Genomic DNA, 22,003 nt, shown 5'->3' with positions numbered 1-22,003 from the left:
CGGGCTCGAACCCGCGGCGGAGAGGGGCGGTGGCGGAGCTGGGGGGGCCCGTCCCGGTCGGGGCAGCCCCCTCCCACGGGCCATGCACCTTCCTATAGGCGGGGCGAGGGTCCCGCCTACACCCACACCTGTGCGCGCCTCCGGCGGTGCCGGTACCGGAGCTTTTTAGTGCGTGTGTCTACACCCAGAGCCAGACCGCGGGGCCTGCGGTGTCCTAATGTACGGATACATAAACCCCACAGCGGGGGGGGGTGCCGGAGGCCGGAGGTTTCACCCCTCCCCGCGGGGCCGGGCCGCTCCGCTCCCGGGGCGGAGCCGGTTCTCGCTTCCCGGTTCTCGCTTCCCGGTTCTCGCTTCCCGGTTCCCGCTTCCCGGTTCCCACCCGGCTGCAGCCGCCGCCGCCGCGGGACCCCCCCCCCCGCCCCTCGGGCCGGGGGTAACGAGCCCATGGCCGGGAAGGAGCCGCTGCTGAGCGCCCTTAAAGGTGAGCGTGGGCGCCCCGCTTCCCCCGGGGCCGGTACTCGCCCCCTCCGGCAGCCCCCCGGGCCCGGCCTCTCGCTGCACCGGTTTGGCTGGACCGACGGCGGGGGGTGCCCAGGCCGGGGGGTGCCGTGGCAGGACCGGTCCCGCCGCCTGACCGGGTGTTTCCACCAGCGCTGCCGCCCCCGGGCTTGGCTCTGGGGAAGTTTACTGGAGTTTCTACCCGGTGCAGCCGCCGGCAGCCGGGGTGGGTCGCATCCCGGACACCTCCCGCAGCACCAGTGACCCACCCCCGGGCTGTGCACAGGGCTGTTCCCACGGGTGCCCCCCGCCCCCTCAAGCTGGGGCACCCATGGGTGCTGATGCTGCCACCGCCGCAGGTGGGGTGCTGCGGCTGCGGGAGGGCAGGGGGCCCTGCACGGACGCCTCGCCGCACCTCGCCTCCTTCTGCCAGCTGCTGGAGAGCATCCTGCGCAAGGGGCTCCGACGTGAGTGGCCCTCCGTGCCCGGGCGGGGGGTGGCAGCATCCTGGTGCCGGTGGCGAGGAGCCTCGCGCTCCCTTTTTCCCCGCAGAGCCGGCCTGGGGCTTCAGGAGACGGGATTACTGGCACTGGCTGGAGCAGCTTCCTACGGGGGATGGTGGCAGGTGAGCGGCCCCGAGCTGAGCTGAGCTGAGGATGAAAAACTGAGCCGTGGTGGCACGTCCATCATGACGTGCTCATCCCAGAGACGCCGAGGGTGGGGAGGATGCTCCCGCGTGCCACCAAAGTTTCAGCCCCAACCTGCTTTGTCTCTCCCCAAACAGGCCGACCCCTCTCTCCACGAGCATCCAGAAAGCGGGTGGCTGCGCGAAGGCACGGACGGCGCAGGGCCGCGGGCGGTACTTTCTGCGCTTGGCTCTGCAGGGGAAGGTGCTGGCGGCGGCCGTGCGGCAGCTGGCTCAGACGCCCCGGCTCCTGGAGGTGCAGCACACAGCGGGGACCTGCAACGGTGGGCAACTGGCAGCAAAACGGCCGTGTAACGGTGGCACTCCTCTGTGTTTCAGTTTTATGATCCGGTGAGCTCCGTCCTCGGCAACGAAGAGCTCCTGGGTAAGATGGCAGCTCCTCCGAGGCGGGATGTGACCTGCCCCGGGGCAGCTGTCGCAGGCGTTATGGCACCGCGTGGCTGTGGGGAGGAAGGAAAATCGTTCGCTGTGATTTTTTTCTAAGCCAAACTCGGTGGTAAAACCTAAATAAGCTGCTGCAGTGATGGAAAAAGAGGTGTAAATATTTAAACACACTTTGAATCCATCTAAGGTTGGTTTTGGGGTTATGGGATAGGGAAATTGCTTCTGAAGTGTTTTCTGTGTTATTTGACTGTACCAAGGAGGCTGGTTTCAGCAGACCCAGCGGTCTGGCTTCGAGGGGAGCCCTTGGTGTCTGGGTCCTGCACGAGGGGTCCCACGGGGGCGTCGGTGCAGTAAATGGCTGCGTTGCCTTCACGGCCTGCACCGCTCCATCCGCAGCCGTGCTCCCTGGCGGGGCCAGGCCAGGGTGAAAGCCTTTAATCTTTTGATTGTGATAAATAACCTCGTGTTAAACCTGTACCTAGATGGCTTATAAATCGCCCGTGCTGCTGGTGCACAAGCAGATTGCAGATGTCCGTCAGTATAATTGCGAGGCTCGTGCAGCAGAGCCCGGGCAGCTTTGTATTTAGGGGCAGAAATGGAGAGAGTTGTTCATCAGCAGCGTTTGCTGTGAGCCTTGGTCTGAATTTGGGGGAATCTGGTGTCGAGCCACAGCGCTTCCCTCCTTGCACTGGCAGCGGGAGCCCGGGATGAGCCTCTAGCAGCAGCCCGGGTGCCATGGTGCCGGGATGCTCTCAGGGCCTCGCTCCCCAGGGCTCATTAGTTACCCCAAAAATTACTTTATTCGGACCTCTGCCACGTCCCTGCGAGGCTGTGGCTGCCGGGAGCCCCGCGGTGACGCTGCCTCTCCATCCCCATCCCTCTGCAGAGCCTTTCCTCTCGCTGCTGCTGGTGGTGACAGAGATGGATTTCTCCCTGGACCTGCAGGTACGGTGACAATTCGGCGGGGTGGTGGTCGGCACGTGGCTGCTGGCGCGGGGCCCCGGCCTCTTCCTCGCCGGGACCGATGGCACCGACGCTTCTTTGTTTGCAGAACTGCAGCTTCTTGGACGAAAGCTGGCTGCTGCCGGTAAGAGCTCTTCTCTCCCCAGAGCCGTCCTTCCGCTACCTGAAGAGTCAAACGAGGAAGAAGAGGAATGATTTGGTGGGGAGGGATTGCCACGGGACCCTCCGCCCAGCCTCAGCCTGGATGGGCTCAGCTTCACCAGCACGAGCAGAGCCGCCTCTGCCACCGAGGTCAGATCCCACCAGGTGCCTGTGCTGGCACCGGGAGCAGATCCCAGCGTTCCTGGGAGTAAAACCAAGCAAGAGTAGTACCTGGGCCTAAACTGCTGACATAAATTAAGTTTTCCCATGCTGCCTTCCCTGACTGTTTGCCAAAAAATCCCCATTTCCCTGGGCTGACACAGGTTATGTGTCAGTTGGTTTCGCTCCTGGTTTTGCTCAGTGAAATATCGGTGCATTTATTGAGAACAGTGGGGATGCCTTGATGTCTTTTAAAAATGAAGAGCATCCCTCGGCTGCCTTTTTAACCCAAAAGAATCCCCAAAAAAAGCTCTGGGCGGCTTTGAGGCTGGTTATGGCGTGCGTGGAGATGCGGCATGGCTGCAGAGGCCGGGCTCCCGCTGGCTGTTGGGCGTTTCTAAGAGCAAGTGCTCCTGGCCGAGCGGGTCCCTGGCTAATGGGATGTGACAGTAAGTGCTGCTGCAAACGGCTGGGACTTTGGGCAGGGGCGGCAGCACTCCCCAGGCTGCGTGGGGACACGTGGGGTGAGGGAGGAGGGCTCATTGCCCGGTTAAGGGTTGACCCACTGCGATGCCATCCCATCCATCTGCCAGGTTTGTCCCTCCAGGGTCTGGGCACACCTGAATCCCAGGAGACAAGGAGCCACCGATGGTCCCAGCCCAGCCTGGGGCACTGGGGACCGGCCTCTCCCTGGGTTCCCAAAGCCCTGGTTTGGCATCGGTGCCAGAAATAACCCAGGGCCGGGGTCCCCATCCTCCCCCAGTCCTGGTCACGCTCCTTGGGTGTCCTGTGGCTATTGCCAGGGCCACTGTCACGGGCCACTCTCTTCCAGGTGTGCATCACTTACGAGACGGTCCCGTGCCGAGCGCTGGGGATGGTGCTCAGGTAGGAGCCCTCGATCCTCCTATCTGCTCTCCAGTGGGACCTGGAGACCCAAAATCCCCCCAAAAGGGGAGATAAATACCCTGCTGAGAGCATTGGGGTTGTCCTGGGTGCTTTTTTCCTGGGTGCTTTTTTTCCCCATTGACTCAGCCTCACTGGGCTCTGCTCTCCGTGGGGTGGCTTTTCCCTGTCTCCACGTATCGGTAAAACATCGCTGATGGTATGGAAGGGCTGGGGGAGCCAGGCTGGGTCACCGGGGCTGAGCTGGGGCTCGGCCGCACCCCCAGGTACGTGGACGGCCGAGTCTTTGTCACTGAGGTGCTCCCCGAGAGCCAGGCGGAGGTGGACGAGGTGGTGCTGGCTGGCGACGTCCTTGATGAGATCAACGGCTGGTCACTGAGGAACGCCTACAGCGGGCAGGTGGGTGGGCATGGAGGGTTGGCATGTGCTCCCCTTCTCCCCCTCTCCTGCCCCCCCATCCTCCCCTCTGTTTCCCCCGCCCTCTCCCCAGGCCGGGGATGTGCTGCAGAAGCTGAAGGGACAACCGCTGAGCTTCTGCCTGCTGCGGTGGCGGTGGCACGACGGGGGGGTCTACGAGCCGCTGCTGCCCTACCTGAAGGTCCTGAAGGAGAAGGAGCCCCGCTTCCAGCTCCAGCACGGCCCCCGGTGCCGGGGCGAGGGGGAGCCGCAGAGGCTGCAGGGGGACAGGTAGGTCCAGTGCCATGGGGTGCCTCCGGGCTGGGTGGGGGGTCCCAGTGTTGGGGCAGCCCCATGCCCTCGCTATCCCTGCTCTCTGCTCAAGGCTGTAAGACCAAAGCTGCCCCCATGGCCTGGGGATGGTGGGGGCTGTGAGCATCTTCCCCGGCAAAGGAGGATGCATGAGGGACCTTGCTCTGATGCCCCTGAGCCCTTTTCTCCCCAGGCTGCTCTACAACCTGTGGTACCTGGGCCAGACCAGCGTTGGGAAGGTGAGGTGATGGGGCAGAGACGTACCCGGGGGTCACTTGTCTCTTCTGGGTTTCTTTTCACATGCCGATGGGTTATTCCCTCCTTCCTGCTCCATTTCAGTACGGTGGCAAAGAGGTGCTGGACTGGGCCATCCCCACGGTGCTGGAGCGGCACTCGGCAGCGCGGGTGAGCGACGGCGCTGAGGGCATCCCGGGAGGGGCTTGGTGTGAAAACCGCAGGGAAATATGGTCTCTGCCTGGGAATATCTTTTTTTTTCCTGCTGAATATTTGACACCTGCCACCCCTGTGGGTTTTTTTTTTTCTAGTTAGAAGCATCTCTACAGCCAGGATAGGAAAGTGCATTAAGGAAAATAATAATAATAATTAATTAATACAGCCACCTGCAGGAAAACACTTGGAAAACTGTGAGGAGGCTGAGCCTGGTTCCAAGAGTGCTTTAGGACTCGGGTCACTGTTGCTTGAGCCTTTGGAGGGTCGTTCATGAAAAGATTCAAGTGCAAGAGCACTGGGCAGTGACAAAAAGGGCAGCACAGAGAAAACCTTGTGAAAAAGCTGTGCTTGACATCAGCTTCATCACCTCTGCTTTTGAATAATCCCTCTCTTGTAAGTGTCTGACTAAAAATAGAGCTCAGGTGCTGTGATGATCGGGGCTTCTTCCCCCTCCACCCCCATCCAGGAGGTTTTATTTGATGTGAAGGAAGCAGAAGTCCTCGTACAGGAGAAGACATCTTCCAAGGTAAGCGAGCAACACCCAAGGTCCATGTGGCTCCCGGGGCTCCCCATCTCGCAGCTGGAGGGGCTGTGGGGCCAGTTTAAACCAGGAATGGGGACGACAGGGACCGACCGCAGTCCCCAACGCTGTCTCCTGCGCAGCTCCTGTGCCGCCACCCCTACCCCACCATCGCCTGCGTGGGACGCTGCGTGGGCAGCCGCAGTGTATTTGCCTTCTGCGTGGCGTAAGTGCTGCCCGTGGGCCCTGGGAGGGGGGATGTGGGGGGATGCGGGTCTTGGAAAATAAACAAGCAGCATCCAGAGCAGCTGCGGGGTCTCTGGTGTGGGTCAAAGCCAGGGCCGGGCTTTCAGAGCCGTGCTCGCTGCCGGCTAATGGATGGGTTTCCATTTTTAGCACTTCCCTGGAGAACCCCGACGGGAGCACGTTCGACTGCCTGGTGTTCGCAGCGAGTTCCGAGGAAGAATGTGAGGAAATCATCGGGAGAATCGGTAAGGGAGCAGTTTGTGTCTCCAGATACTGTCACAGTGAGATCGTGGAACACCAAGAATTGCTATTCAGGTCCCCCCATGTGCAAGATCTGACAATTTCTTTTTGGTGAGGTTACTAAGATGAATTGATATGTTGATACAGTTTCCTGGTGGGTTTGGGTTTTGTGTTGTGTGTTTGGTTTGGTGTTTTTTTAAGAACTGCTAGACAATGATTTTATTTTAAGAAACAGCTTCTAGGCATACCCAGATGGTTCATTGTTTCCACTAAGAACTTGGAGGAAACATGTTTTTCGAGGGATGTTATTTTAAAACATACTTTTCCTGCAGGAGCCCAGCCTGTTACTGCAGTTTAGCACCAAATCAAGCATTCCTGAATCCTGTCACTTGGATTTCTTCTTTTTAACCTGCCTAAATGCAAGCTGTGTGGTGCTTCCCAAATTAGGCAGCTCCTGGGCCACCGAGGACCCTCAGGTTTCTTGTAGGGACGTCCCTGCCAGGTGTCCCCTTGATAGGCTGTACCCAGGTGATCTACCTGAGATCACTCAGCGTCAGCTAAAGGCTGAGACAGTGCTTAACTTTGATCCAGGCCTTTAAAGCAATTAAGTTTACAATGGAGACACAAGGAAGTCTTTCTTCTGACAGGTTTAGCACCGAGGAAAATACTTGTTTAAAACTTAATGTTGGATCATTTTGGAAGGTGTTTTGAGCAGCTCAGTGGCAGATATAAAGGTGTGCACCAGGGGCTGTGTGTGGGCCGAGTGCACGCAGAGCAGCGCAGGAAAGGGTGATGAGGCGGTTGTGTCGGAGCGCCCGGTAAGGAGTGCCTGTTCCTCCAGCCACAGGGTTCCAGCACACGGAGTGGTTTGTCTGATAAGGGAGAGCGCCCCGGTGCCAGCCCCGAGCCCCCCTGATGCTGGGGGCCCAGCTGTCCAGCAGCACCCCAAGCCACACGGGCCCCAACGCCCAGGAGCAGGAGTCAGGGTCCACCCGCTCTCCGGTATAGACCGGGGCTGTTCTCCCTCCTGGAATGCCGCTTCTGCCACGGCTCTTCTAATTGCATTGCAATAAATCAAGATGAACGAGCTGAGCTACTTCCCTGTGCTACTTTTCTGCGCCAACCCCAGCCTTACGAGTGCAGCCTGTTCTTTAAGAGCAGAGAGCCAGCCTTGCAATTAAATTCAAACATTAATTACTAGTGTTTGTTTCAGATGGAGTCTGGGCTGCTCTCCTCTACCCCAGCCTGACAAGGTAGGGCTGGTCCCAGAGGCACTGCTGAGGAAGCCAGACCTGTCTTACAGACATGCCAAAGAGCAGTTCTGCAGTGAAGGTTCCAGTATAATCCTGCCTCATCAAAAAAGCTTAAACTGGGAAATGAGGATCTTACTAAGTGCCCATTCCAGTTTGCTTAGCAGCCCGTATACTCTCAGGCTCTATAATTAGCTTTTCCCCTGGCACTGTACTTGCTAGCCCTGGCTGCTGTGAGTAACCGGCCTGAGTCACACAGCCAGATCCCACAGCAACTCACAGCTGCAGCCACACACCCCCCACACCTCAGCAGCAAGACACCACTCAGGGAAAAAGCTGGTGGTTTGGCTTCAGGCAGACCAGTCCCACCACCAAAATAACCTTCCCCTGCATCTTCTGTAAAGGAGGAGAAAAAAAACCCCAACACCTTAGCTCTAGAGTTGTGCCCCACCAGCTGGTGCTGGTAAGCAGCCAAGCTTTACAAAAAAGCCAGCAGTGACTTAAGCTCCAGGAAGCCTCCAACAACCTCCCAGGGCACATTCTCCATTCTGTTGACAGACAAAATTAAGTTGCAACAGCAGCAGCCCAGGCTGACAGGCACCTCTGACAGCCAGGAGGAGGAAGCTTCAAGCCCATACAAACCAAATGACAAAAGACTCCTTGCATGTGAATGTAAAACATTTAATTTAAAAATGTTGACACTACAATATATAAAATAGCTATTATAAATGCACATAGTGTATTCTATAGCTGCCAGGTTTACGTTTTTTAGGAAACTGTAAGTTACACTGTGGTTAAGACTTGTAGTTTCACCCTCTGAAAAAAGTCCACATTCGATCACAGTGATGTATGGTCAGACTAACAGCCCCAATTGTTAAACACTTGGATCAAGTCATAACCAGTTTTATTGCAAAAGGACCCTGTACACATTTATATCAATTCTAGTACCTTACAAGTTTAGCTACCCAACAAGTCATTAACATACAGAAACATGCATGAGAAGCAAGAAAGATCACCCATCCCCTTCTGCATATTAGCAACTTGTCACTCCTGAGCAACAAGGCTCACATCACTGAGGTTTATGTGAACAGTCACTTTTAGCATTCATCCTGAGTGAAAGATGGAATGACTTAAGTACAAATGCAACATATTATAAACAATTTCTTACAAAAAAAGTCACAAATTAAAACCAAAGTATTTTACAGAATTTACTACAAAACACCATAAAAACAGCCTTCACTTAAGCTCTCTCTCCCCGTATCCTGCGAGCCAACTGGATATCTTTGGGCATGATGGTGACTCTCTTGGCATGGATGGCGCACAGGTTTGTATCTTCAAACAGACCCACCAGATATGCTTCGCTGGCCTCCTGTTTCAAGAGCACAAGAAGAAATGCTATTAGAAACCTTCAGTGAAGCACTCTCGGCACCGCGAGCGCCCAGGCCCAGCAGCAGGCCGCTAGCAATACCTGCAGCGCACCGATGGCTGCACTCTGGAACCTCAAGTCTGTTTTGAAGTCTTGGGCGATTTCCCTGACCAGCCGCTGGAAGGGCAGCTTGCGAATCAGCAGCTCCGTCGACTTCTGGTAACGACGGATCTCACGGAGGGCGACAGTACCCGGCCTAGTTGGAGGAAGAAGGAGGGAGCGGGTGAGCCGGGGCTGGGGCTGCGGCAGCGCCGGGCCGGGCTGTGCCGTGCCGGCGGCCTTACCTGTAGCGGTGAGGCTTCTTGACGCCGCCAGTAGAGGGGGCGCTTTTCCGGGCCGCCTTAGTGGCCAGCTGCTTGCGCGGAGCCTTCCCCCCGGTGGACTTGCGGGCGGTCTGCTTTGTACGGGCCATTTTTCTTCACTTACCTACAGAGACAGGCACGCGTGACACGGGGTCCAAGCTCTCCCCATCCCCGCGGCAGAACAATCCGCCAGGCCTGGCGACACGGTGTGTATCACCCCCCCAATCCCCTCAAGCTCCAGAAGCGGCAGATGTCGGCGAGCTGCCCCCCCGCCGCTGAGGCGGGCAGGCGGCCAGCGGCCTCCCCCGGGAGGGGGAGGAGGAGTCACGGTTCCCCTTCCACCCCCGCTTCGCGTCGTGGCCCGGCCGCTCCCCTCCCCGGGGGAAGCGGACTCAGTCACGCCGCCTCCTCCTTCCTCCCGGGGTAAGGGTGGAGGGGGGATGGGAACCGGCCGTGACTCAGGGCACGTAGGCAAGGCCTGACCTGTCCGCCTGGCTCTAGGAGGGAACCAAGGCCGCTACCGGCCGCACAGTACCACCGCCCACCACGGAACGCGCCCGCCGCCCCACACTCACCGCTCAGAGAAGAAGGAAGCACCGGTGCCGGTAGCGCTGCGCACGGAAGCCCTGCGGTACTCCTACTGCAACGCGCGCGCCCTCACACTGCGCCCTCCCCGCCGCGGGGACCCGCCTTTTATAGCGGGGGCGGCACACGGCGCGGTGACCTCACAATGCCTGGAAGCAGCGCGCCGTACCATTGGCCGGGACCTCCGCCGGCGCCGTGGCGTCACGACACACAAAGGCCGTGCTCCGGTTCCTCGGCGCTGATTGGGCACATGCCCGGCCGCTGATTGGTTCTTAAAGTAGGCGTCTGATTGGGTACTGTGAGCCGGGAAGGGGCCAATCAACGCGAGCGGGCGCTCTGCGCGCTGATTGGACGAAACGGGGCACGGTTTGGATCCTACCCTTTGTCGCAAAGCTCCACAATGGGAAGTCAATAGGAGCGGGGCAAGCGGCGGCGGGGCGCGGCGGGCTCCCCCGGGCACTCCCCGCCCGGCCCCGCCGGCCGCCGGCCCGCCCCCCTGTCCCTTTCCCACCCCCGCCACAAAGCGCCTTTTCCGGCGTGTGGTGCGGGAGGCTGCGAGCGGCGAGGGCCGGGCCAGGCCGCGGGGCCACCCGGGGGGGGGTCGCGGGTCGCCACCGCCTCCCCCGGGAGCCGCAGCGCGCAGACCGCGGGGAGCGGCGGGCTTCGGGCCTCGGGCGAGGCGCGGAAGCCTGCGGGGTGTGGCGGGTCGCTGGGGGTCTGCGTTACCCCCCAGGCCCACGGGACGAGGGAAGCCCCTCGCAAGGGAACGGGCTGTGGCAGCAGCTGCGGCGTTTCTTGCCTGGTTTTGTCGTTGCAGCAGCCTCGGAGCGTTTGTCATGGGAGTTGGGCCCGGGCTGGGCGGCCCTGCTGGGCTGTGACCCCCCCAAAAGTCAGGGAGAGTGTGACCCTTGGCCCTGGGAAGAGGCCCCAAGAGCCAGCCTGGGAACACACAGGGCTCTGAGGCCTCTCTGCGCCTCCGTTCGCCAAATCCCACTGACTTTGTGGGTCACCTTCAAACTCCCAACGCTAAAGCAAACAGCAAAGTTTCATTGCCAGTAGAAAGCCAGGATCCATGTTCCCTGTTGGTATCATCTAGGAAGGTAAATAAGGAAAAGATTGTTATTTACCCTTTTTTGGGGATGTCGCTGCCTTAAGAGTTACACCTCGCTGTATATGAGTATTTCATTGTATTTGTAGCAACTGCTGGGAGCGGCGGCAGGTCCCTGCCCCCATGGGAAGGGTACCTGGATCAGGAAGAACAGGTCCCAAACACCCCGCAGTTGTAGCACGCAGAATATAGAGTGAACACAAACAGCCGCCTGCTTAACCGCTGCTCCCGAAGGTATCCGTGAGCTCCGCAAACCGGAGCGCAGCTGTAATCACGCAGGCTTGGCGTGAGGCTTTGCATCCTCCCTGAATTAAGTATCTCGGGCAGAGCGGGGATTGCCGCGGTGGAGGAGCTCGGCACGTAGCGAGCGCGTCTCTTGCTCCTCTGCTCGCTCGGGTAAGCCAAGCGAACGCGCGCCAATATGGTGCGACAGGACCGTCACGTGTGCCCGGGCCAGGGCTGCTGGAGGGACGTAGCCTCCTGCGCATCTCCTCTGCCTCTGGTCCTCATTTTCAGGTTAATTTTCTTTCTTGTAATGGAAAATGTTAATTATTTATCAGAGACAAAAAGCTGCGTATCAGTAGAGTGACTTGGGAGGCGCAGGTAAACAGTCATTTGCATTGTAAGTGTTTTGGAAATTGTGGAGTAAAGAATTCCCCTGTCACCTGAGTTGTTCCCACTTAGGAAGAAGAAATCTAGAAACCTGTCCTGACGGTAACAATGTATACATTGAATTTGTTATTTTTAAGACCATACTCTGCTGTCACTAATGCCAGGAGACCAGTGGGTAACATTTGTTACCAGGAGCCCAGAAGCTCCTCCGATATTTCCTTTCCCATGGTTTTGTAGCGGTGGCTGCTTAAGTTTCTACTTTTAGAGATACTTTTGATTTTGTGTTCTCTTTAAGACCAGAAAAAAAGCTGCGCATCCTCTTGGATGAAACAGGCTGAGGGGAAGGCGTACACGCCAAAGCTGGGACAGCGAACGAGCACACGTTAACGAGGACCTGCGCAAAGGTGGCAGTAACCACACCCTGGGCACACGTACCCGGCGTGTCCTAAATGTTTCTGTGGTGCTCGGCAGAGCGCGCGGTGAGTTGTCCCAACTGCGAAACAAAAGCAAACTGGAAGAGGAAACGATGTCAGTACCAGATTGTCAATTAAACATCAGCAAACAAGGATTTGAGTCCGTGGTTTCCAAATCCCTGTGCACAAAGAGCACATTGATGGTGTTTTCAGTGTGATTCGTCCATAATTGAAGGGGTTTTTCTGCAGGTTCATCACTCACGGTGATTTTATGTTGGGCATATAGGTGTGTATTCATAAATATTAACTGAAATGCCTCCGCAAGTATTGACTTAGGAAAAGTTGTCCTGCTTGACCAAGAGCGGCATAATTATAGTACTCCAGCCTCCCGTGGAGGGTTGTTAGAGGAATAAGGAGGTATTGATGTCCTGTGACTTATTCCTGTAAATCCAGGGGAAGAAGCTATTAAATGACCCCAGGGAAAGCCTGCCCACAGTAGATGCTCAATCAGTGCAAATGAGAATTAAAAAAGTTCTTTCCCTCCCCAAAACAGCCACACAGGCAGCACACGGACCAGGCCCGAAAGTTTATTATTAACATTGTTCACCCCACACATGCTGGCAGAGTTAAAAAAAGGTGTTTGCCTTATAAATCCTTTCTGCCCTTTACCACACAGCTGGAGGATCCCAGCGAGGGAAGCGGTTCTGTGTGGAGCCCAAGAGATCAAAGTCCTATTAAAAGAAACTCGTATCATTTCCTCCCCCAGGAGAGAAGTTAATTTACGGAGGAAGCCCTTTGCATGGGAATTCAACCGCTGCCTTGGACGTGGCTTCTTCTGAGGGGGGGTGGAATTTCTCCCCGGGGGAGGACAGGGAGCCTGTGTGATCCTCTGATGACCCAGCAGCCAGGGGCCTTTGGTGTCACCTACTCAGAGGTAGGTTCTCCACACGGCTTGCTGGGCCTTCCTCCTCCTCCTTCTCCTCCTCCTCCGGACTGCAGTGCTATTCCCAGGCACTTCCTGGACGGCGCTGTCCTGTGGGTGGGGAAGGCTGCGGAACGACGAGAGCTGCCAACACTAAAATAACCCTTTGGCTGGGACGCCGTGCTCCTGCGTCCATGCTCGGTCCCTGAGGCGGAGGGAAGGAAGGAAGGAAGTCAGGCCGCCTGCCACAAATAACTGCCCATCCTCTCACAGGCCGGCCTGTGGAGGGGCTGGGCTCCACGGCCTGTGCTGTCCCCGGGGCTCAGTGGTGTCCCTGGGCCTCGGTGCCCTCCCCACGGCTTGGTGGGGTCCCCGGGGCTCTGTGGGGTCCCCGGGGCTCGGTGCCCTCCGCAGCCTCAGGCCCTTCCTCAGGGCCGGCCCCGGTGATGAGGCCTCGCAAGCGGGCACGATCCCGCCCCGCCGCCGGGGGGCGCCCTGGCGTAGCGCCCACCTCTCTGGCACTACCCGTCCCGTCGGCCCCCGCGCGGCAGGAAGCGCGGGGCCCGCGCCGCCGCGGGGCGCCTCTGGGAGTTGTAGTTCCCGCCGGCCGGAAGCCGCCGCCCGCCGCGTACCCGGGTTGGCGGAGCGCGCGCGCGCGGCGGGACTACAAGTCCCACCCCGCCCCGCGCACCGGGGCGGCAATGGCGGCGGCGGCGCCTGCGCGCGGCGCCCTCCGTGCGGACCGCGCAGAGTGAATAATAAAGGTCTCCTCGGCGGTAGCGGCGGCGGCGGGAGCGGAAGGCAGGAGGCATGTCCAAGGGCCCGGTGGCGAGCGGCCCCGCCGCGGCCGGGCCGGCGAGCGCCGCCAGCGCGCTGCAGGCGCAGCCCGAGAAGCCGCAGCACTACACGTACGTAGCGAGAGCTTCCCCCGCCGCCGCCGCCCGCGCGCCAACACGCGCCTGACGTCAGCGGGCAGCGTGCGGCACGCGTGCACGGAGACCCCGCCACCCGCCCGCGCGGCACCGGCTGGAACCGGCCGCAGCCGGCGCGGACCGGCGGGTCCCGCCTGCGGGAGGGGGGGGCGGGGCGGGGGATGAGCGACTCCCCCCGCGGGTCGCGCCGACCGTGATGCACCGGGGCACCGGCGGCCGCGGCCTCCCCCCGGGGTGTCGAGGGGGACCCAGGTGCCGGTGGCGGTCGCTGTCGCAGCTCCGGGCCCTGCGAGGGGGCGGCCCACCGGCTGTCATCGCTGCTGCCCCTTCCCCCGTGGCCGGGGTCCCGTGTGCGCCCAAACGCCGCGATGGTGGCCCCTTCCCCCCCGGCCTACGCGTGTGTCGCCTCAGGCGTGGTGGTGGCGGCGCTTTGGGGTGTTGGGCTTCTTGCGTCCTGCAGCCAGGGGTTGTCATCCCGGTCCTGCACCCCCGGAGGAGTCCTGGGGGGCTCCTCGGGCACCTGCGGAGGGAGGCGGCGGGAGGAGATGGGTGCTGTGTGTTGTGGCGGTCCCCAAGGACCGAAACCCTGCGGGTCCGTGAGGGGTGGCTCGGGTGGGGTCCCTCGTCAGGACAGGCGGCTTTGAGAAGTTGCCCACAGGCAAGCCGTGGGCATGTTTCACACGCGTGTGAGAAATATTCCCCGTAGGAAATGTTACACGAAATCACAAGAAGCGCTTGTCCTGTCCCTGCCTTTTCTTACACTGGGCGGGTGCGATTCCTCCGTGAAAGAAGCATGGTTGTGCGTGTCCCCTCTTGGTGTGTATCGCCTCCATCACTGGAGATGGTGCCTCAGGGAAGGCTTATTCCTGGAATGTGTCTTCCCTAAACAAAAAATACCATTTCAACTGCGTTGTCCCAAGTATATCCTAGAATCATAGAATCGTTTTGGTTGAAAAGGACCTTTAAGATCATCATATATGACCTCCTGGAGCTTGTGCTGTGTGAACTTGGCCTGTGATAAGTTGTTTGGGTTGGAAGTTGGGGAGATGATACTCAGTTCCCCTTTTGCAATAGGGATAACAGGGTGGATTGAGAGTGAACGGTGTCTTTGTGAGGATGCGCTAGCGATGGACATGGAATGGATGGAAACAGGTCAGGTGTTCCCCGTCCTCCTTAAAAGAAAAAAGTTTGGGACTGTTCTTTGTGAACAAAATACGTGTGCCGAACTGCCTGCCCTTATCATTTTAGGGTGTTGTCTGCATACAGAAAAAATGTCGTACAAATTACCCGTATCTCTTGCTTGTGTTGATGCCCCCACCCACAATGAGAAGGGCAGGTTCAGAGCGTGGTCTGTATTCTTTTAATTTGTTGGTGATGGACTTCTTCCCTGCATTCACACTATGGTACATGGAATAAAAAGAGCCGCAGGAACGCGGAGGCACGGATCCGTGCAGCCCCTGTGCCTGCTGCGGGGATCACAGGCTATTTCGCGTCCTCTTCCTTCAGGCTGTTCAGGATACCGAGTCCATGGTAGAACGAGGGCTTCTAGGTTTTATGTCTGTCCTGAAGATCCAGTTGTGATCTTCAGGGAGCTGGCAAGTCACGGTTACTTTGTTTCTGGTGATGTCTACAGTTAAAATTTGACCACCTTATAGGAGCAACTGGAATGAAGAGTCTGCTAGGACTGTTGCTGTCGTGGTAAAAGAAGGTGCAGGTGGAGTGACACCAACGACAGGGAAGCAATTGGTCAAAAGTAAGAGGGAGAAAAACCCAGGTGACAAGGAGATGAGGTAGAGAGATTGTAAGTACACTAGGCAGAGGAAGAGGAAGGTGGCAACATGGCTAAGCATGACCATGGAAACAAGGATATCAAAGATTAGGAAAGAAACGTTGGAAGGAAGAGTTCAAGAATTGGGAGGAGAAGAAGGAGGACCTGGGACCCAGTAGCTGGAAAGGACAGAGGAGGAAAATTGGACAGTGTGGAACAAAGGTGGTGGTGCAATCAGCTTCTTTCCAGAGGGCAAAACATGTTTTTTCAGATGGATGCTAAAAATACTTCAGTGAAAACAGTTTCAGAGAAGCTGAAAAACCATCAGTGAAGGATGGGTTTGGGGGCTGCCGAGTGCTGACAGCAGGACGTGAGCCATGCTTTGAAAGCCTTGGATTTGTACACTGGGTCACGTCATAGCGTAAACCTCCTTCTGATAACATATGGGAACTTATTTGGTGGTCGTTCATGTGAACAAGTTGTATGTTGTCAAAAAGTAAATATTTTCTTCCTTTTTTTTTTTTTTTTTCCCTTAAATGTAGTTTGTTTCCATAAAATGACATGAAGGTTACAAGTTGTAAACTCAAGTCAGCTTAATTATCTGCATACTTTGCTGTTCCCTGGGGACAGGCAATCTGGTGCTGGGGATCTCTGTCTTGGAAAGTTTTGGTTGTATTTGTTAGGAAATGTTCCAACTGCCGTATTAGTGTCGATTTCTAAACTCTTGGTATTAGTTGCCTGAGATTTTTAGATACTTTCAACTGCAGTTCTAGATCCTGTCAGAAAAAAAATAGAATTAGCAATGCTATCTCACAGGTCTGGTGCTGTTTGCTAGTGGAAGAAGAACCTAAAAAACCGCTGTGATTGTGCCATTGGTAGTAGTTGTAGCGTGCAGCTAGGTACTCCTGGAGACCAAGTCATCCTGGTATATGCCAAACTTGACTATTTAATTATGAACGGCGTGTTTCTCATCTGGGGATCTGGTGATCTGTTTGTAGAATTCAAGGAGTAATGAAATACTCAACAGCGGCTGTTGTGCTCTCTCTGGGTAGCTGGATTAGAGATTTCTGTGTGTGGCTGTTCCTTGCGATCCCGCAGCTCCCGTAGCAGGATGAGGTCAGTGTTTTCCTCCCAACAAAGGGGTGAGGTGGGCTCGTTCCTGGGGTACCTGCGGGCTGGTGTGGCTTTGATCTGCTTCGGGCGACGCGCTGTGCAGGCGTTCGTTGATTGCTCGTAGAGGGAAGTGGATTTGGTTTGGGTACGCTCTGTCAAACCTCAACCAAGTACTGACTTTGCACTGTTTCTTAGTCTCGCTGGCATGGTTATTTTTGTGTGTGTCTCTCTGTCTTTAATGTGTTATCTACAAATGTGGATAGAGGCCGAGTTCAAAGAAACTGAAAGCAAGCGATCTGGGAGTTGTAGATACCGAGTACTACAGTGTCGTGGTGTTTTGGTACAGTCTATCCGTTCAGCTGTTGCCATCTTCGTTGGTTTTCAGTCAGACTGGACTCTAATTGTGAATTGTAAAGACTGTATCCACTGCTCGGGTGTTTATTGATCTGGCAGAATTTAGGTAAGTGAAAGTGGCGCAGTCCTTTGTTCACTGTGCATTCACCTGGAAGTCAGACGGTTTAATAACTGCAGGAAAGCAAACATCCGAGTGAAGATAAATTAACCCATTTAATAAAAAAAACGAAGAGTGCCTTCATTCTGGTCTGTTCAAAACACACATGCTCAAAAGCAGTGTTGAAAATATTCTGATTTAGGTGATAAACTCCTTGGGACAAAGATTTGTGGGGCATAACCCAGATCGTTGCTACTCAAGATAATTCTCCTGAGTGTGCCCGTCTTAAATATGAGCGGCCATCCTGGAAATAAACTTCAGGTTTCCGTGTCCCTGCAGGCTGTGCCCTCGCTTGAGTTCTGGAGCGAGATGCCTGGGAGCACGTCCTGTCCTCCTTTGTCCTACGGCAAGATAAACTTTGTGGTTATGCCTTTGCAGCGTAAAAGACAAAATACTTGTCTTTCCTTTTGCACAAGGGGAGGAATTGTGGGAAATTCCTGAAGGATTAGTACCCTGTAAGTCGTGCTAGAACTGCATCCACGCGGTTGGTCGTGCTGTCATGTTAGCGCTGCTGGCTTCCACTCACCCAGGCTTCTTTATCTTGCCAGCGTTTCAATGCCAGCCATTTAGAGGTAGAAGGACTAGTGCACTCGAGTGAAGGGCATTTTAAGTGGGGATGAGAAACAGGTTGGTGCAATGCTTTAGTGATAGCTCAAATCAAAGACATTTTTGCATCTGCGTGTTTTTGAGTAGTGCTTTGTCTGGTGGTTTCTCAGCCTTAAATAGGAGCTCTGATTAGGGCAGTGATGGAAATATGGGTGAAGAATTGTAGTTGCAGTCTACAACTACCTGAAGGGAGGTTGTAGTGAAGTGGAAGTTGGCCTCTTCTCCCGGGCAACTAGCGATAGGACAAGAGGACACAGCCTCAAGCTTCGCCAGGGGAGGTTCAGGTTGGACATTAGGAAGAATTTCTTTTCAGAAAGGGTTATTAGACATTGGAAGGGGCTGCCCAGGGAGGTGGTGGAGTCACCATCTCTGGATGTGTTTAAGAAGAGACTGGACGTGGCACTTAGTGCCATGGTCTAGTTGACATGGTGGTGTCAGGGCAACGGTTGGACTCAGTGATCCCTGAGGTCTCTTCCAACCTGGTTGATTCTGTGATTCTGTGAATTTTGTAGGAAGAAATAAAAATAGCAAGATCATAGGTGGACTTGGACTTCAACGAAGAGCTTGCACGCGCAGTCTTATTTATCTCAAAATCTTACGTTTAAATTCTTGCTCAAAACCAACGGCACACAAAAACGCACCTCAAAGCATTAGTAGTAGCAGAGAGTAATCCTCATCTTCTTATCAGTGGACGGTGTCTTATCACTAGCAGGGCGAACGCAGCATGTCTGATCCATTTCAATGGATCCACATTTCAAATGTGCAGACTCTGATTGTCTGTGGAAAGAAAACTAAAAACCAGATGTGTAGCTAACATGTTTTCAGAGTTGTTGCTTTTTTTGTAAGTGGCTTGCTCTTCTAGGACCCTTAGCATTTGTCTGCCTGGTCTGTTAGGTTATGCTGTTGATGTGCTTGAATTGGGTGATCTTCACAACCTAGCAAATACATTTAGGCTTTTGAAATTTTTAGAAACCTTTTGTGTTCTCTTTAAACCATCAGGACTCTTGAAATAACAAACTGTTGCCCTAATTCTGCTTTGGTTTTACTGGTGGCAACCCTTCGATCAATAAACTGATGTGGATTTATACAAAAATAGAAACTGGCACTGTTGTGTAAACAAAAAAACCAAAACAAACAAAACCCAAAGCAAACAAAAACCCCACAAACAACCCAGAAAACAAAAATAACAACAAAAATATCCCCATGCATTTTTTAGGTTTCAGATTTAGTAATAACCTTAGAGATAGCTAGGAAAGCACAGAATAAGTCAATGCTTCTAAACCAGGGACTTACCAGCGGTCTGCCACGTCGTTACCTGTAAATGTCAGCTTATCAGGCAAGTATCAGCTGGTTGTTATTGCTGTTTTTTAAGTCAGTGTAAACTTCACTGAACACAAGTCCACGGCAAACTGTTATTAGGAAGTGTGAATAGTTACAGGAAGTTGGAAATATAAAGCGCTGGAGTGTGAACAGGAAGGGCTGCCTCCACAGCGCGTGCTTACCGCCGAACATGTTCGCTGAAGCAGACTGGGAAATAACGCTCTAGATTTTAATGGTTCCTCGAAGGGTGAGCGTGGGAAGCTTGAGATGGGCTAGCGGGCGGCGTGGGTGGTTTGGCCCCCTCAGTACGGGCTCCGTGCAGGACTGCGCTGTCCTGCTCATTAATGCACGTGTTGAGGCTATGAGGTTATTTCTCCCTTGTGTTGAAGCGGGAGTGGAGCTGCGGTTTGCTTGCTACATTTCCACTTAAAAAGTGAGTGTTTTTGGATATCAAAAGTGACAGGGAATTCACATACAGATAGCTGCTGTATAGGTGGCATATAAATATTTTGCAGAGTGAAAAGCTTCGTGTACTGCTTTGACATTTTCAGAATTAGTTTTGGTCTGGCTAGGCTTGGTATTTCAAAAATCCAGAGCTCTGTGAAAGAGGAGAGGCATTCAGTCATGCAGAATTGTTCCAACTCGGAAAATGGTTGTTTCAATTTTTTGATTAAAAAAGTATTATGTTAATGCTTATACATTGCTTACATTAGCATATAGAATATTTTTTTGTGGCATGGGAGACAAAGTTAAAATTAATAATTCTTTTAGAAAAATCTCAGAGCTTAGAGTTTCCCATTATTTTTTTTTTTCTCATTTTGTAGGTTTATATATTGTCTAATACTTTTTATATTGTGTGGCATTATTTTAAGGAAAATTCTGTGGAATTCAGTATTTTATTTTCTTTAGAACTATTCTTTCCCCCAGAATAAGGTTTTTCTAACTTCTGTGAGCAGCTGAAATGTGCAGCCTTCCTGTTACGAAGGGTCTGACCAGTGTCCTCTGGAACACGTTCCTGCGGTGCGTTGCAGCGTTGGTGCCTAGCTGTTGGCTGGATGTCACTGGCCCTGCAACAACGTGTGTGTCAGGACATCAATTAATCACGCTTATTGTATAGCATATTAGCATGAGCTAACTGTCACTGGCAGGCTGTATTAATATACCAGGCTGTGAACTGGGGCAGCCGGAGAGCAGGCACACGTTCCCGACTGTTAACCCTGTTATAAGGAGCTGTAATTTCTGAGAGAGGAGCAAAATAAAGAGCTGGAGCAATAATGTCTTAAATTGCTGCGTTGAGGCTCGTGAGAACCTGCTTGTCAGGATCTGTAGAGCTATGTTCCCTTTCAGAGGATGCTGAGGTGGTGTTTTGTTCCTTTCATGAACTTTTCCTTTTTGCTTTTTAAAAACTTCATAAATCTCTTTGAAAGCACAGGAGACAGGGCTGAAAGGAGATGGTGAGGAGTTACCTGGTCCGTCCCTTTGCCTAACGGAATCGCCTAGATCTGAACTGTTTCTAAGAGATTTTTTTTGTCTCGTCTTTGCTTTTTTAGTATTGCATCAGTTAGTTTCCTCCTTAAAAACTCCTTAAGCTAAATTTTGGTGAAATCGTGGACTACAAGACGGAGACAGAGGTTTCTATCTTATAAAGACTTTATGTGCTCTATAAACTTTTTATAACATTCAGCACATCACTTGTGAATCAGGTACAAAGTTGTTACTGGAAGCTGTGCCCTGTGCGTGCACGGAGCCAGCCAGCAATTCCCCTGGTGTCCTAAATTAATGAATGGTCACGTGCCGGCAGGCTGTAGAGCAAGTGCAATTTCTTAGCTACCTTTTTTCTCTGCTTTATTGAGAGATAGTTTGCCTTTTGTATCAGGGCAATCAAAAATACAAAGCCTCACCAGAAGTGTACGTAGGGAGATGCTGAAGGCTTGTGCTTTCTCAAACTCCACCTAGTGATGACAGCCAATTTAGATGCTTGTGATAATTTTCTCAGCAATCTCTTGTCGTGTGTATTTTGATCAGTGCTTGATGCAGTTAATACCGGTTTGACATTTGAAATATCACTCGGAATGAATGTTCCCTTCACATGAATACCAACAATTTCTTCTCTTCTTAGCTTTTTTGCAGGCTGTCTTCTGACTCGCACACCCTCGCTGTGCTGTAGTGTTCATTCGGGTTTAGAAGGTTATTGTTACAGCAGGAAAAGTTCTAGGTTTTCTTTGAAAGAAATATTTCAATTTTAAGTGCTGAAGTGCAGTGACGGCAATAAAAGTGCTAGCTGACTGAAATGCTTGATACTGGCCTGATTCTTACCTCTTATTAAAAGTCAGAGACATTTAATTGAATCTAGTTGTCAGAACACTGGCAGAAGAGAAACTTACACCAAGTTTGTGGTCAGACAAGAAAAATCTTAGGCCATCTCTCGCTATCTGTTGGTCAAAAATTGCAAAGACATTTCGTTAGAGCATACTGGCTTTTTAAGAATGATGGCACTGTTAATTACAGTTAAGAAATTAAGGTTGGATTGCTTTTTATCATAGTATGCCTAGAATTTCTTTAGATTAATAAGCAGTCATGCACATATGGGAAGGGAAATAGCTTCTTGAAACTATACCTGATGAATATCTGCAAAAATCTGAATTAATTAAAGTCAATATTGTTTTACTTATTAGCCTTCATCTTTAGCATGTCAACACAGTTCAAAAAGAAGCTGTCAGTCCACACCTAGTATGCTCAGAAGTGATTTTTTCTCTCTGATTTTCAATAGACTGTGAGCTTTCATTAATAGCACTTGAATATTACCATCGTAGCAGAAATAAAAACAGCAGATGCCTCAGGGCAGTTGGACAGCTTTACAGCAACAACAACAAAAATTACTGTTTGCACATTGAAAATATCTCGAGAGTGCCACCAGATTTATTCATGCATTGATTAGTCAAGATGGAAAATGAGAAGTTATGTTATCGCTTGGGATTTGACTGCTTTCCCCTTGGTGGAGAGCTGGTGTCCATCCTGATGTTGGCGTATCTGTTTGAGGCGCAGTCTGGCGTGGGGTCGCGTGATGGTGCTTCTTTGGACCAGTCTGTCTGTGTGTGTAGGACTTTTATTCTGAGGTGTGCCTGCCGAATGGAGTGTCGAAAGAGTCCACTGGGCTGTAGCAGACAGGGATGGAGTCTGATTTGAGTGCTGAACGGAAAAGAAAATCAATTGA

The 22,003-nt window shown here is 53.6% G+C and overlaps 3 protein-coding genes across 9 annotated transcripts in view; 2 read left to right on the top strand and 1 right to left on the bottom strand.

Moving 5' to 3' along the window:
• The first annotated feature begins 356 nt into the window (after window positions 1-356).
• LOC137670447 (uncharacterized) lies at window positions 357-6,994 on the top strand. 2 transcript variants are annotated; one of them, XM_068413301.1, is made up of 16 exons: window positions 357-484; window positions 861-968; window positions 1,054-1,126; window positions 1,286-1,442; window positions 1,526-1,571; window positions 2,478-2,536; window positions 2,643-2,678; window positions 3,687-3,739; window positions 4,024-4,156; window positions 4,248-4,444; window positions 4,659-4,704; window positions 4,805-4,870; window positions 5,382-5,441; window positions 5,579-5,661; window positions 5,832-5,926; window positions 6,763-6,994. In XM_068413301.1, the coding sequence occupies exons 1-16, from the start codon at window positions 448-450 to the stop codon at window positions 6,795-6,797; spliced, it is 1,284 nt and encodes a 427-aa protein (XP_068269402.1). In that variant the 5' UTR covers window positions 357-447; the 3' UTR covers window positions 6,798-6,994. The 2 variants fall into 2 exon arrangements, with proteins under 2 accessions (XP_068269402.1, XP_068269401.1); XM_068413300.1 differs by lacking the exon at window positions 3,687-3,739 and having other exon boundaries at window positions 2,643-2,845.
• An 837-nt stretch (window positions 6,995-7,831) lies between these two features.
• On the bottom strand, window positions 7,832-9,580 carry H3-3B (H3.3 histone B). The gene is made up of 4 exons (XM_068413228.1): window positions 9,475-9,580; window positions 8,882-9,023; window positions 8,640-8,793; window positions 7,832-8,540 (listed from the first exon to the last, which is right to left on the bottom strand). The coding sequence occupies exons 2-4, from the start codon at window positions 9,007-9,009 to the stop codon at window positions 8,412-8,414; spliced, it is 411 nt and encodes a 136-aa protein (XP_068269329.1). The 5' UTR covers window positions 9,010-9,023; window positions 9,475-9,580; the 3' UTR covers window positions 7,832-8,411.
• A 3,721-nt stretch (window positions 9,581-13,301) lies between these two features.
• UNK (unk zinc finger) overlaps window positions 13,302-22,003 on the top strand; it is a 46,097-nt gene continuing 37,395 nt past the window's right edge. For all 6 annotated transcript variants that reach the window (XM_068413338.1, XM_068413342.1, XM_068413337.1 and 3 more), the window contains exon 1: window positions 13,302-13,447. In XM_068413338.1, the coding sequence (XP_068269439.1) occupies window positions 13,350-13,447 (98 nt within the window). In that variant the 5' untranslated portion in view covers window positions 13,302-13,349. The remainder of the gene's footprint in view (window positions 13,448-22,003) is intronic.

The sequence above is a fragment of the Nyctibius grandis genome, chromosome 15, assembly GCF_013368605.1.
Source record: "Nyctibius grandis isolate bNycGra1 chromosome 15, bNycGra1.pri, whole genome shotgun sequence".
Lineage (NCBI taxonomy): Eukaryota > Metazoa > Chordata > Aves > Nyctibiiformes > Nyctibiidae > Nyctibius > Nyctibius grandis.
This window is presented reverse-complemented; position numbering and strand designations above follow the sequence as displayed.

Coding starts and splice junctions, on each gene's coding strand:
- LOC137670447 (XM_068413300.1), top strand. CDS start 448: ATGGCCGGGAAGGAGCCGCTGCTGAGCGCCCTTAAAG. Junction 2,846..4,023: donor GAGCCGCCTCTGCCACCGAG/GTCAGATCCCAC, acceptor CCGCACCCCCAG/GTACGTGGACGGCCGAGTCT. Junction 4,445..4,658: donor CAGAGGCTGCAGGGGGACAG/GTAGGTCCAGTG, acceptor TTTTCTCCCCAG/GCTGCTCTACAACCTGTGGT.
- H3-3B (XM_068413228.1), bottom strand. CDS start 9,009: ATGGCCCGTACAAAGCAGACCGCCCGCAAGTCCACCGGGGGGAAGGCT. Junction 8,794..8,881: donor AAGAAGCCTCACCGCTACAG/GTAAGGCCGCCG, acceptor TCCTCCAACTAG/GCCGGGTACTGTCGCCCTCC. Junction 8,541..8,639: donor CAGCCATCGGTGCGCTGCAG/GTATTGCTAGCG, acceptor CTCTTGAAACAG/GAGGCCAGCGAAGCATATCT.